The sequence below is a fragment of the Sodiomyces alcalophilus genome, assembly GCF_042370955.1.
Source record: "Sodiomyces alcalophilus JCM 7366 unplaced genomic scaffold ACRALscaffold_2, whole genome shotgun sequence".
NCBI lineage: Eukaryota > Fungi > Ascomycota > Sordariomycetes > Glomerellales > Plectosphaerellaceae > Sodiomyces > Sodiomyces alcalophilus.
Window position 1 is genome coordinate 3801128 of NW_027263533.1, and position 13352 is coordinate 3814479.

Below are 13352 nucleotides of genomic sequence, written 5' to 3' on the forward strand. Positions count from 1 at the left end.
TGTCGAGCAACGTGTTGGAAACGACTCCAGCAACGAGGGAATAATATCTTCCTCAGAGAAAAGAGACAGCTGTGTCTACTAGCGCATCGGTCGTCCAATTGAACCGGATCCCCGCTCACCCGCATGGAGCTCAACGGATCTCGGTTGGGAATTCTTTCTTTTTCTTTTTTCTTTTTTTCACTGAAGAGGTTGGTCTGTTTAATAAGAATAAGCGATCTAACCGCTTTCCCTTTTCCTCTCTCCTTTTCGGTTCGGAAGTGCATACAATGTATAGGCATTCCATAATGCAAATTTGGTGGAACCGCATCCGCCGCGGCATTATATTACTTAGCTTGCTGAGCTCCCGTGCCGTGTTACTGAAAGACGGACGTGGCGGTCACTCGGAATCCGTAAGCAGGAGCTCTTGAGCAAATAGGGTACCTACGGAGTAATTACGGACAGCAGTACGTAGCGCACCTTGAGGTCAGACTTTAGAATTTCCTCCTCTATTTCATTTTATTCTACTTAGCTCACAGTTGATGTGCCCTTTATCGAGGAAAATACTCAAGTCCAATTGTGCCAGGAAGAAGAGGAAACGTGCCAGGAAGCAGAGCCGGGTAAGTCCAAGTCTGCATATATTGATTACCCCGCAGTGCCCCTCCTTCCATCGCCAGAACGATTTCGCTGCCTTACATGAGCGCATGCTCGTGGCCACATTTCGTTGAAAACCACACATAAAAGCGGGTAGTTGAGCAAGAAACTAACCGTATTGATTTTTGCTCAGTCAAATTAAAAAAAGAGATAATTTTCGGCGGGAATCTCTGCAATCGATCCCAGAACCTCGATCGTCTTGAATCGCTATCCCGAACTAGTCGAAACAATAATGTGGTCACCCAAGAGTGCAGCCGAGCGATCGGCCCAGGCAGCCGAACAACGCGAGAAAACCACGTCGCCAACAACGCCATGGAGGCAGAAGAACCCCGGCCGTCGCATCACTCAAATCGTCAAGCTCAAGCCCGAATTCGTGGACAAGTACAAGGAGGCGCACGTCCACGTCTGGCCCGAAGTGCTGAAGCAAATTAAGCACTGTAATATTGAGGACTGTATGTCAAACAACGCACATTGGTGTGGGCTTTTAAGAGTGGACCGGGGAAAGGGAGAGACAAAGAAACAAGAGGGAGAGATCGAATGGCATCAATGGGGCTAACTGGCGCTTTTACAGACAGCATCTCCCATGACCCCGAGACCGGAATCCTCTTCGCGACTATGAAGTACGTCGGCTACGATTATGCGGGCGATATGGAGCGCATGAGAGAGAACCCCAAGGTTCGCGAATGGTGGGCCATGACGGACAGCTGGCAGGAGTCCCTGGTGCCGGGCGCCACTAGCAGCGAGGCTGGAGAGCCCTCGTGGTGGAAGCCGCTAGAAGAGGTCTTTTACCAGGCGTAAGGCAGGCTAAAAAAAAACAAGCTGCGAGGGGCGGGTTAGGGAAGAGCAGAGTATATGTGTGCGCACCTATCTGCCGTGTACTACAAGCTGTCGGAGCTTATCGTAGTAGCCGCTTTCTAAACCTGGACTGACTCGACGCTAAGCTGCTTCAAAGAACACCTGGATCAAGGGGGGTTAACGGGCACCGGCTCGATCCCCCCACCGCGTGCGCAGCCCGTCGTGCGACGACCCCAGTAAACCCGGCAGTGGCGTGGAGGCGAAGCGTTCATTTGACCAAGGGCGTGGCAGGATGTTCGACATGGTTTGAGTGGTCGCCTATGTAATTAATTCCGCATCCGGGAATATTCATTTTAAACTGCCGAACAACCCTCCTAAGACGCTGGTCGAGCCTCCAGACGCATCGCCACCACCTGCTCCTCCACGATTGCCGCGGCGACGGGCCTCGTTGCGAATCCAATCCTCGAGGAAGCGCCGGTCCGTCAGCTTGCGAGCGTCGTGGACCTTGGTCTGTACCTGTGCCTCTTGGGCATCAAAACTGAGCAGTGTTGGAACCGAGGTGATCATATACGTCATTCCGAGACCTTGGCTCATGATGTCTGGAGCGTCGAACTCGACCGGGCAATAGGCGACGCCGCCCTCAGCCTCGCCCACACCCTCCTCGACGAGGGACTGCAGGAGCGGAGCGACGACGCGACAGCTTGAACACCACGAGGTGGTCCACAAGGTGATGAGGGGGACGCGGGATGACGATGAAAGTAGCAAGTAGGTGTGAAAGTCGTCGGGTCTGCGTACACTACATGGAATCGAAGGACGGTTACTCCAGGTGTCTGAATTCCGCAAACCAAGGCAGGGCCAGATAGAGAAACGAAATGGTCGTCGGACGGGGAAATACAGCAGAGAGCCATGATACCCTGGGGGTAGAGAAATGGCGGGGTAAAGCGACATGCAGGACTAGCGCACTTACGACGTATAAACCTGGTTCTTGGCCCTGTGAGATGGCGAGGTGGAGAAGGACGAGACTGGCGTGAGGGACGAGACGGGAGATGGTTCGTGAGCAGGACGGCTACGCAGAGAGAGCGGTATCGAGGAACGCCAGAGGCGAGGTGCGTTGGCGCTCAATCCGTGAAGCCATCTGACACTGGTGGTCGCATATCTTGGAGTTCTCATCGCGTCGACAACCGTGAAACGCACGATGACGTAGTGAAGCTGGTGGTTCAAGGAGAGGCGTGTGCCAAAATGTGAGACAGTTCTGTGCGAATCAATTGTCGATGTCCAACAATCTCAAAAATCTTTGTGATAGACAAGCTGAGTGGTGTCAAGGCGAGAGGGCGTGGTGGTGATGGTTTTGCTTGGGAGAGGGGGGTCGTGTGGGTTTGCCTACGTCAGATGGGACCAATTAGCAAGACGTGGGAACGAAGGACGATGGAACAGTGAAGACGCGTCAGGCTGAGTGTTGGTATGCCTCGCGGTCGTAATGGGAATTGGTCAGGTGTATGGCCTGAAGACTTGAACGTGGGGGGGGAAAGACGGGGAAATGCCCATGTGACAAAAAACTGGTCGGGTTGTCAAGTCGGTGAGTGGGACAGGAAAAGTGGATGCCGTCGGGATGCCCTGCTCCGAGACTCCGGTACCATTTTGGCCAGGGAGGTTCTCACTGACTAAAAGCTTGTTACCTGTTACCGGTACTTACGATGATTTTAGTGTTTATTTTACAAATATTCCGTTAGGTAGACGTCCAGGCTTTTGTTTCTGTACGTCTATTCCGTAATTATGTACCTACTAAGTATACATACATCATATTCCTTGATCTCCAGTTGCGATGGAGTTACGCCGGCGGTTTCGGAACATGGTAGGCTGGCTTGCCAAGATCTTTAATTGCTATCGTCGACCAACAGGTACAGATAAAACACAAGGGAGGTCACTCGCACATGCTAAACGCGGTGAGATGTCGATATCCCCTACTTACATCGTACTCCGTCCATGCTAAGGTACCTAGTGTACGAAGTAGACGACGCCTCATAGGATGATGCAGCATCCCTTCTGTGCTGCACACAGGGGCCCCAACTCGATCTCCCTTAATCATCGGTTCCCGCTTATCCTTGGCCTCCCTGCCTTGCAAAACTCGAGGCCACTCACCGAAGTCTCGTAGAAAAAAGGTACGAATACTGCGCTGCCTCTTGATGTCTAAGTACTTCGTACCGTACGTTGTACAAAGGATCAGCCCCACATTAACCATAAGTAGCCCCGCTGATAATTCCACCCAGGGTGGTGTACATCAGTACATCCGCAAGGCTGGGGTACCAAGTCGTCAGCTACCAGTACACTATATACACTGTACTTCTCTTAGGCTGGCAGACAAGGTAACCACTACTCCGCACACACCGAGAGACGAGGTGATGAACGAGCTTGGCAACCCCTATTTTTGCCTCTTCTTTTGGGGGTACCTTGAATACGACTCATTCTTGGCCTTATAAAAACTAGTTGCACGTGGTTTGTGTAGTAATAATCTAGTATCTGCCAAGGGATGTACTCCATACTTGGGGCTGCGGTATCCAGCTACGTACGGTCTGGGGAAGTGGCTCCCCGTGAAGGGTCCTTCAACCTAAAAAGCCGACAGTATCCCCCGTTCCATCATACGCAACCTCTCCTCTTCAGCTTCATTAACAACTTCACCTCTTCTTGCTGGGTTTCCTCTCAGGAGGCAACTTCTTTTCCTCTACCTTACCCCTTCGTCCTTAACGTTCGCCGCCTCCACGAACGTCCCTGGGCCTGTCTCGTCCTCCAACGCCTCGAGTGGCCAACGTTGTCCTTTAGTCTGTCCTCAACTCCCTAGGACGTGTGTTGGCTTCTTTGCCCCCCACTCGAGCCATATATCCATATATTTATTTACCTGTTGCTCTATCCGTCTCTCATCGACATCTATACCTGTCGATTCACCCATTGCCCTCCGCGAGACTAGCCCGCGCTTGGGTTTCTACGGCCATCTTTCTTATTTATTTTCCGCATCTTGGGTATTTAGACCTGAGGGGTGGGAGTTTTCTGGATTGTGAATTCTCTATTTTTACTTTTTTTCTTGGCACCAACATTCAGTTACTTGGATCAATCCCAATCTTGCATAGACCGACATGCCAGAGGCACCGAAAGGGTCTCGCTTTAGGGCCTGGTTTGGGGGGGAGAAGAAACCGTCGAGTCAGACTGGAGAAACCAGGACTGGGCCCCCAAAATGGAGCTTTGGCGTCCTCAACGACCCGGAAACCATCGAAGTTCCAGGTAAGTTGACAAAGTCACTTGATCTTTCTTTGGTTGCATCACGGCCCCAGCTTACATGTCCCATCTAGGTTCTGTTCTTTTGCTGGCTAGTGACCGCAATGAACCCTTGGGTCTCCAGAATGCGCCTGCTCGGGTTTCGCGTTCCTCAATCCCGGCAGGATACATACCGGACCCCATTGCTACTCCACGAAGTCGTCGCTCTTCCAGCCACGGCAGGCCCCCTGTGGACGACAGGAAGAAGACCAAGGACGGTAAGATTATCCTAGACCCTCAGCCAGAGGACTCGGAGAACGATCCTCTCAATTGGTCCACCCTGCGCCGAGACGCTGCCTTGCTCTCCCTGGGTTTCTACTGCCTGATCGGTGGTGGCATCACCACTATCCTCGCCGCGGGCTTCTACGATGTCGCCGACGACTATGGCGTCAGTGTCGAGGACGTCTCCCTGACAACTGGCCTGTACATGATGGGAATGGGACTCGGCTCTGTCATTGCCTCTCCCACGGCCATTCTGTACGGTAAACGCCCAGTGTACCTCGTCAGCGCCATCCTTTTCATGCTTGCGTCCACATGGTGCGCCTTGTCTCCTAGTTTCGGCTCTCTCGTTGCGGCCAGAGTCTTTCAGGGTATGGCCATCAGCCCTGTCGAATGCCTTCCTTCCGCCACCATCGCCGAGATCTACTTTCTCCACGAGAGAGCATTCCGCATCGGAATATATACGTTGCTCTTGCTAGGCGGAAAAAATCTTATCCCACTGATTAGCGCGGGCATCATCGAGGGTCTCGGATGGCGATGGGTTTTCTGGTAGGCCGCCCTCAACTTTTTGTTTTTTTCCTTATTCGTGTTTCTTTATATCGGGGGCGCATCCCTGGCTAACGTCATTGATAGGATTGTCGCCATGATCGTGGCCTTCGGTTTCGGTCTCTTGTTTTTCTTCGTCCCGGAAACGTTCTGGGATCGGAGCCCAGAGCCAAGGTCGAGAAGACCATCACGACCCCGCATATTTCGTGGGCTCTCGTCTGGGCCTCGCCCCGATCAATTTCCCCCGGCTACTCCAGTCGGCAGACATAGCACTACTACGCCAGCTTCCCCGACCGCCGCTGCTCCTCCAACGCCATCTAGAAAAGTTCAAGTCGAGTTTGCCCCTGACCCGGCCCACGACGATAAGCAATTCTTGTCGACGGAAGACCGGAGTTCCGCTATAGAGTCGACCCCGGCGAGTCCTCGCACGGCGCCAGCTGATCCGTCCCCATCCGGCGCCGTTCAACGCCCGCAGAGTGCCACCATCTCACTCACTCACGCCCCTCGAGAAGGTCGTTCGAGTTTGGACTATTTCGCCAGGGCTTCGAATGTGGAGAGTGAAAAACTGCAGATTCCAGAGTCCGACCTGAGCAGCCCGCCGAAATACAGGGCTTATACGCAAACCCTTCGCCACAAACCAGCCAAGTCATTCGTAGAGCAACTCAAGCCGTGGAACGGTCGCCTCTGCCACGACAAGTGGTACAAGGTCATGCTCCGTCCTTTCATCCTTTTTGCGTACCCGCCGATCCTGTGGTCCACCGTCACCTATTCGTGCTCGGTCGGCTGGCTCATCGTCGTCGGCAACACCATGAGCATGATCTTCCGAACACCCAACGCCTACAACTTTAACGCCATCCAGACGGGTCTCATCTACCTGTCCCCTTTCATTGGCGGCATCCTGGGTACGGCCGTGGCGGGTAAGGCGAGCGACATCATCGTCAAGGCCATGGCACGCCGCAACGGCGGCCTATACGAACCCGAGTTCCGCCTCGTCATGGCCGGCCCCGTGCTCATCACCACCGTTATCGGGTTGATGGGTTTCGGGTGGTCGGCCGAGGTTGGCAACCACTGGATGGTTCCCACCTTCTTCTTCGGCGTCATCTCCTTCGGCTGCACTCTCGGTTCCACCACGTCCATCACGTTTGCCGTCGACAGCTACCGCCAGTATGCTGGGGAGGCGCTCGTCACTCTCAACTTCAGCAAGAACATCTTCCACGGCCTCGTGTTCAGCTTGTTCGTCACCCACTGGATGGCTGACGACGGGCCAAGGACCATGTACATCTGGCTCGGCGTCATCCAGCTGATCCTGTGCCTATTCTCAATTCCCATGTATATTTACGGGAAGAGGGCTCGCATGTGGACTGTGCGCAAGAACCTGATGGAGAAGTTCTAATGACGTTATGCATTTTTTTCCCCCTGCGACATGTCATCTTCCTGTCCCGCTCTATTTTTTACCATCTCCTGTCGTCAATTACACGCATGGATCTTGGGGTCATTGAGGGTTGGATTCTATTCACATCATTCGCATGGTTGCGACTTGCATTGTCATTCGGCGTCGATCATTATCTACCTATTCATGTTAGCATTGGTGCTTCCATTCGCTTTGGGACTGTGGAGCATATATACATATATATCATCGGGTCATGAGGGATTTTATAGCATTTGGGTTACTACTGTCTTCAGGGAGATAGGGTCGCATTGTGAAGACCTCTGCATTGTTGCATCGATGCCTTGGAGTACCTTTCGGCGTGTTGATGGAGCACACAAGGTTAGAAATACACATTCTCCAAGAATTAAGCATTTCATACATCATCGGAATAATTCATGGGCCAAAACAAGTCCCAGGGGACCTTTCTCGCGCTTTGGTAACGTCCAAACACGGCACGATGGTTCGGGCATATCTCACAGACATTCCCCGTCCAAGTCCACCGACAGGTGTGCCAAACTCGGTGTGAATAGTCTGACCCTGGGAGCTATTACACATATACCTGGCCACAGGGCATGATCCCCAAGTCTATTGCTCTTCCCTCGTTGTCTTTGGTCCTAGTAGAACCGGGGCCATTCCCCTTCGGTGACTGTATGTTTGTATCCATCCCCGGCTTTTTTTTTTTCCTTATGGATTCTCGTTCGGACGGATTGCATATTGCAAACACGGCTCATTTGTACACTGTATCGCGGGCAAACGGCCATGGCGATACATGTGAGATGTACGGGAAATCATCTCCGGTCTCATTCCTAATAGCGCTCCGAGGCTCGGCCGTCGAGGTACGCTGCGGTGTATATATGTATAGGTTGGAAGTAACACAAAGAGGAGAAGTGAAGGTATAGTATAGAACAATGGACCGCGATAATTTATTCAGTCGTCGCAATTGCGCCAGGGAGAATCCGGAAATCTAAGTGTAGAACGCGTCGAAGAGGTAGATAAAGCCAAAGAGGAGGAAAGCCAGGGCGCCGCCGATGGTTACTGGATGAGTTTGTACGTCAGTATAGCACTTCTCACAAGCGGACAGGGAGGGGAAGGGGGGAGAGAAGGAGGGAAAAAGGACGAAAAGGACGAAATCGGACGAAAGACTACGTACCAACTTTGAGGCTGACCTTGCCGGCGATGGCGCGACCTCCAATGACAGCAACACCGGTGCAGATGGCATGGCCCGTGGTGGCTCCCAAGGTCACCCACCAATAGTCCTGGCCGGCGGCCATGGCAATGGTGGCGATCTGAGAGCGGTCACCCCACTCTCCGAGGAAGGTCATGCCGAAGGTCTGGACCCAGGCGGGGCTGAGGAGGAGGGAGAAGAGGTTACCGAGGCCCTGGAAGAAGCCGGTGACGGAGGAGCCGTAGCGGATGCGCGAGGGGCTGCGGGAGGGCGACGACGAAGGGGAACGGGGCGGGGTGGGGAAGCGGTTCTGCGAGCGCGACTGGCGACCGCCGTGACCGTGGCCGTTGCCGTTGCCGAGGCCCATCTCGAGAGCGTGCGGGGAGACGGAGGCGAGGTTCTGGGAGCCGCTGCGGTGGCGGCCGGCGCCCATGAGGGCGGCCTCCTTCTCCTTCTCGGCGAGCTCGCGCTCGACCTCGTGCAGTTCCTCGGTGACGCCCTCGTTGGGGTCCATGGCGAGGCCTTCGCGGAGGAGGCGGACGCCGAAGACGAAGAAGAGGCCGGCGGCGGCGAAGGCGGTGAGGCGCGGCGGGATGAGGGTGGGGACGGCGTGGCCCAGGATGGCGGAGAGGAAGGTCATGATGAGGAGGGCGGTGACGGCGGCGGAGAAGACGACCATGCGGTCGTGCTTCATGGCCATGAGGGCGGCTACGAGGAAGGTCTTGTCGCCGACCTCGGAGACGAGGATCATGGTCATGGAGAGGACGAACGAGCGGAATGGCTGGATGATGCCCTCGTCGTCAACACCGCCGCCGGCCGTGACATGGGTATAGGGTTGAGAGATGCCGAGGTGGTCTTTATTGGCCGAGTCGGGGATGGGAAGGGCGTCGTCGCTGGATGTTCTGGGGAGATTGGCAGGTCTCTAAGGGAGAGGGAGACGAGATTAGCATTTCCACCGACCCCTGAGGCGAAGCAGACAAGGAAGGAAAGTATAACAGGGGTGGTGCTTTTGCTTGAGGTGAAGGTCAACTTACATGAAGTCCGGCTGCCTCGTCGGCTGCTGTATCGTCGTCGCCGTGGTCATAGCCACGGTGTTGCAATATCCTCTCCTCCTCGATTTGGGGCAAAGGCGGAGCCTCCTTTGGGCTCTCTGGGGTATTGTCGGGTCTCCCGCCCGTCCGATCCTCCTGGGCTTTTCGTTCCTTTACCTTCTCGCTCACGCCCCCTTCAGTACCTGTGGTGCCCTCCCTTGGCCTGGGCCGGTCGGGGTCGTCCATGACGCCGTCGTGCGGCTCGAGGAGCGGTTTCCCATCTAAAAAGACTATATCGCCTGGACTCTCTTCATGTCGGTTTCTACGGGAGTCGACAAAGGGGCCCTGGCGGGGCATTCCATCATTGCCATCGACTGGTGCATCTCTAGTGCCCACGGCCGTATAGTCTCTTTTGAGGATGGAGTCGACTGAAGAATCCGCACCGGCGGGTATGGCTCGGGTCTGGGTTTCGGTAGACGAGGACGGGTCAATGGCGAGGACCGTGACGATGGAGGGGACGAGGAAGAGGAGGAAGGAGGAGGGCTGGGTGCGAAGCCTCATGTTGGGTGGCGCGACGGATGGGAGTCGCAAAAGATGGGGGGAAAATCGAAGGGGAAAGATAAGGGGTAGGTAGGGCTGAAAAGAAGAAGAAGAAAACAGCAGAAGTCACCAATCCGCTAGGAACAATAGAAGATTGATTCTACCCCTCGGGGAGTATGGGTTTCGCGATCCAAAGAAGTGAGGGTCAGGGTGAGAGAGTACAAAGGTACGAATTCGGGGAGCTGGCCAGAAAATTATATGATATTACGGAGTATCTGTAGACGTTTCACGGTACGGCCACCAGTGGACACGCGGCAGTTTGGCTGGGACAGCGGCCCATCAAGGTCCGTCCACCGAATTGCGGAGAGTATTACATCGTACCTTGACTGCTTTGGTAAGCAGGTACCTTATGTAATGCACCTTTTGGGTTCAAGAACCCCTGACGATTTGCAACTCCAACCTTGTTTTGTAGTGTCTGCAAAGATGCACGAATATTTTCAAAGTGTCACGCCACGGTCAACCATAGGCTCCCACCAGTCGGGCCCATCAACCATCAATTTCTCTCAGAAAACAACAATTAAGAAAAGGCTCGATTTTTATTGTCGTTCTTGAACTTATCTGCCTCGAATTATGATTAATTACACTGCCGAATCTATCCCTTTCTCCCCGACCATGTCCTGATAGGTATTCCAATCATATTCCAATCCCAGTTTGTCTTCTTTTTCGACCGTCGTATTTATCCCCCGTCACTTATTTCTTATTCATACATCATATCTGGACATCTCACTCCCCAGTCCTACTGTACCCACCGGGCATCAAACACCACAGGTGTTCCGAGTCGTCCTCACAGCGGCGCCACTGACCCTACGAGCCGCCGCAGTGAGCGCAAGGAGGGCTTAGCACTTCGGGAACCTCCCCCTTGAAAAGTTCCTCCCGGTACACGTAGTACTCGCGGTAGTACTTCCACTCGTCCAAGAATTCGATCCAGTAGACCAGCTGCTCGATGACCCAGCTGTCCCGTAGACGGTCCGCCACCCATTCCCTCCGCCGCGCCGTCTGCTCCTCATTCGCCCCGCGCCGTTCACCCGCGCGGCTCTCCCAGTCCGCCAGCAGCTCCGGGCGGAGGGTGCCCACCGACTCGGCCGTGTAGTATACGAATTCGGCCACCCGCCCCGTCGTCGTGGAGTATGGCATCGCTCCCCATTCCACCACCGCTTGCTGCTGCGCTGTTGCTTTCTGGTCGTCACTCGCCGGCTCGTACACGTGCACCACGCGGATCGTGCAGCGGGCGCACTTTACCTGGCCGAGGAACGCCGGCAGGATGGTCCACAGCGGAAACGTGCTTGTCCGCCGGTGCAGCGGCATCAGCTCTTTTGCCGGCGGCGACATGACGCGCACCCCGACAGGGCTGGGTGGCGGTGTGGGTGTTGGCACTATGGCATCGGGCGAAGACGGGACGAAGCTTGGCCAACTCTGAAGAGGGAAGAGTCAGTCTGATGCTTCATGCAACAAACCCATGGGTGTTTCTGAGAACTTTGAAAACTCACGACTTCACGGCCTTTTTCGGTGGCCATCGCTGGGGAAGGTATCCCTGTTGTAGGAAAGTCCGATATATCCGACCCGAGGGGATCCAGTGAGTGGAATATTGAGAGCTACCTCTCATATGCAGGAGACGGTCTCATTACCAACAGTGGAGGCCAGAGGAACCGTGGAGAGTCTTCCTTTGGTCCAGTCGCTCTAAAGAGTGACGGGGTGTCCCTGGTGACGTGAGTAAACTAACTCTATTATACGCCGCGACCCCACAGTCACCTCGGTAAGTCTGAGGTCTTCCCATAAACCAGAGATCGCTTCCCAGCGCCTGATGTGCTGCTTTCGACTATACAGATGCGGTACTCGTGATGGTGGGCAGCTGCGAAGCCAGTCTGTGCAGGGATTAGAGAACGCTATGAGATGCTCGTAAGACCTTGTTTCTCAATGTTGACATCTATGTCTCTCCCCTCCGGAACGTGCAGGTCTCTCGACGCCTTGGTTCGCCGTCTTTCTCGCCCTTTCCCACCGCAGCCTCCCTGTTTGCCGATCTCAGCTTTACCCGCGATCGGACGCCTCTACGTGCATAACATACAACGTACAGCGCAGAACAGCACGTGTCGGCGGGCCGGGGTGCTTAGTTATGCGGTCCTGCAGCACTCAGCTGATGGTGCATGAGCTATTCTTCCTTGCTTTTCTTAATGCTACCATACATTCCCCACCGTTTGTGCTATACCTCCTGGACCATCCACATACCTACAACGTATGCGTATCTTTCTTCTTCCTGTATCGACGCATCTCGGACGCATTCCAAGTACTTCGTATGATTCATATCAGTATTGCTTGGGTTATATGAGAACTGACAGCCTGGTCCCAGCCAGGTCCACTGGAGCGCTAACTCGGTTGCAACTCTATTGCAACAGATCTGGCTGCCAAGATGCCGATCATCCCGCACCAAGCACCAGGTGATTGGTACAGAGTGAATACAATAGACGAACGGTAATTATAGCGCGTACCTGGAAACCAGTGGCTCCGCAAAGGCTGCAAAGGCCCATGTAAAATCTAACGAATACTTCGAAACATTTGGGGGGGTTACTGGCTCAGTTGCGCAAAGTCCACCAAAAGTCTCGAGCTTCAACCCTCAACTTGCGGGACTTTTGCTTATTAGCTAGGGCCTGTACCCTGGCTTGGATCTGACTCCGGGCTCCGACTTGTGACCAATCGCCCTTCTTCATGAGAGGGTTCCTCGCCCCTTTTGGTTTACTGATCAGCCAACCACCCACCCATCAGTCATTCCATGTGGGACGCAGAGTGGATGGTCTGGGGATGATGGCTTCAACCATCCAAAGCAAAGCTCGCTATCAGACAACTATACAGGAGGAAGTCCAGCCGTCCAAGTCTTTTCCTTTGCAATGAACCTGCAGCATCAGTGGGCCGAGGTACTCATTAAGCCGTGATATTTTCTCGTTGAGACACGCTGCTTCTCTCTTTTTGCTTAGATGATTGTCTCTGTTTACGAAGCAAATGCCATGGTTGGATATGTGAGGAGAAGCAAGGACGCGCCCTCAGATCCCCATGCTTTGCATTAGCGTCTCCCCCGCCATGACCAAGGCCAAGGAGTTTATGGGAATGTGCCCATGGAGACGGGCTGACCCAGCATCAGCTGGGTTTGAAGTTGATTTGATTCGTTTCGGGCCTTTGAAGAACCCAAGTCTCACCAGTTAGCCTAGGTCTCCTCGCTTCCCTTTCCCACTTCAATGCTGTGGTGAACGTGCGGGATATCTGTCAATGCTCCCCCTATTTCTTGCTACCTCGAGTCCAGAAGGCTTTCCTCCCCAGTCAACTCCGCCGTCAGGAACCGTTCGTCGACCAGGGCCATCTAGAAAGCCTTGCCGCTCAGATAGCCGATACTCCCACGAGCCTCACCAGACCGAGATATCAGAGATCCAAAGGACCACCACGGCTCCTATATATCCCCCGGCGCTTCTCTTACTCCATTGCTGCCGGCCCCCCTTCCCGCCATACTGGCGCAACACCCACATCGTATCTATCACCAACAACCATTCATTGCCTTCTGGGCCCACGACGCCGGTTTCCTGTTCGACTGTCCCTGGCTTCTTGAGAACCTGTACCTTGGTCACCGAACGATTAATTCGTCAAGACG

General features: G+C 54.2%; 5 protein-coding genes across 5 annotated transcripts; 2 read left to right on the forward strand and 3 right to left on the reverse strand.

The window, feature by feature from the left end:
- Positions 1-862: 862 nt before the first annotated feature.
- Positions 863-1428, forward strand: ACRALDRAFT_2026019 (uncharacterized protein; the record flags this gene model as incomplete). Its single annotated transcript, XM_071020363.1, has 2 exons — positions 863-1082; positions 1202-1428. 2 exons carry the CDS (start codon positions 863-865, stop codon positions 1426-1428), a joined length of 447 nt encoding a protein of 148 aa, XP_070877490.1.
- Positions 1429-1833: 405 nt separating this feature from the next.
- Positions 1834-2439, reverse strand: ACRALDRAFT_2073973 (uncharacterized protein; the record flags this gene model as incomplete). Its single annotated transcript, XM_071022236.1, has 2 exons — positions 1834-2221; positions 2393-2439. Coding segments are annotated over 2 exons (435 nt in total), but the record flags the coding sequence as incomplete, so codon positions are not given.
- A 2114-nt stretch (positions 2440-4553) lies between these two features.
- Positions 4554-6889, forward strand: ACRALDRAFT_2101348 (uncharacterized protein; the record flags this gene model as incomplete). The annotated part of the gene is made up of 3 exons (XM_071023059.1): positions 4554-4698; positions 4767-5499; positions 5584-6889. The coding sequence occupies 3 exons, from the start codon at positions 4554-4556 to the stop codon at positions 6887-6889; spliced, it is 2184 nt and encodes a 727-aa protein (XP_070877492.1).
- Positions 6890-7889: 1000 nt separating this feature from the next.
- ACRALDRAFT_2040648 (uncharacterized protein) lies at positions 7890-9682 on the reverse strand (the record flags this gene model as incomplete). The annotated part of the gene is made up of 3 exons (XM_071021078.1): positions 7890-7960; positions 8076-9012; positions 9125-9682. The coding sequence occupies 3 exons, from the start codon at positions 9680-9682 to the stop codon at positions 7890-7892; spliced, it is 1566 nt and encodes a 521-aa protein (XP_070877493.1).
- A 572-nt stretch (positions 9683-10254) lies between these two features.
- ACRALDRAFT_1061663 (uncharacterized protein) lies at positions 10255-11425 on the reverse strand. The gene has a single exon (XM_071016459.1). It carries the CDS (start codon positions 11048-11050, stop codon positions 10526-10528), a length of 525 nt encoding a protein of 174 aa, XP_070877494.1. The 5' UTR covers positions 11051-11425; the 3' UTR covers positions 10255-10525.
- Between the last annotated feature and the right edge of the window lie 1927 nt (positions 11426-13352).

Excerpts from the sequence above, each read along its gene's own strand:
- ACRALDRAFT_1061663 (XM_071016459.1), bottom strand. The coding sequence starts at position 11,050 with ATGTCGCCGCCGGCAAAAGAGCTGATGCCGCTGCACCGGCGGACAAGC.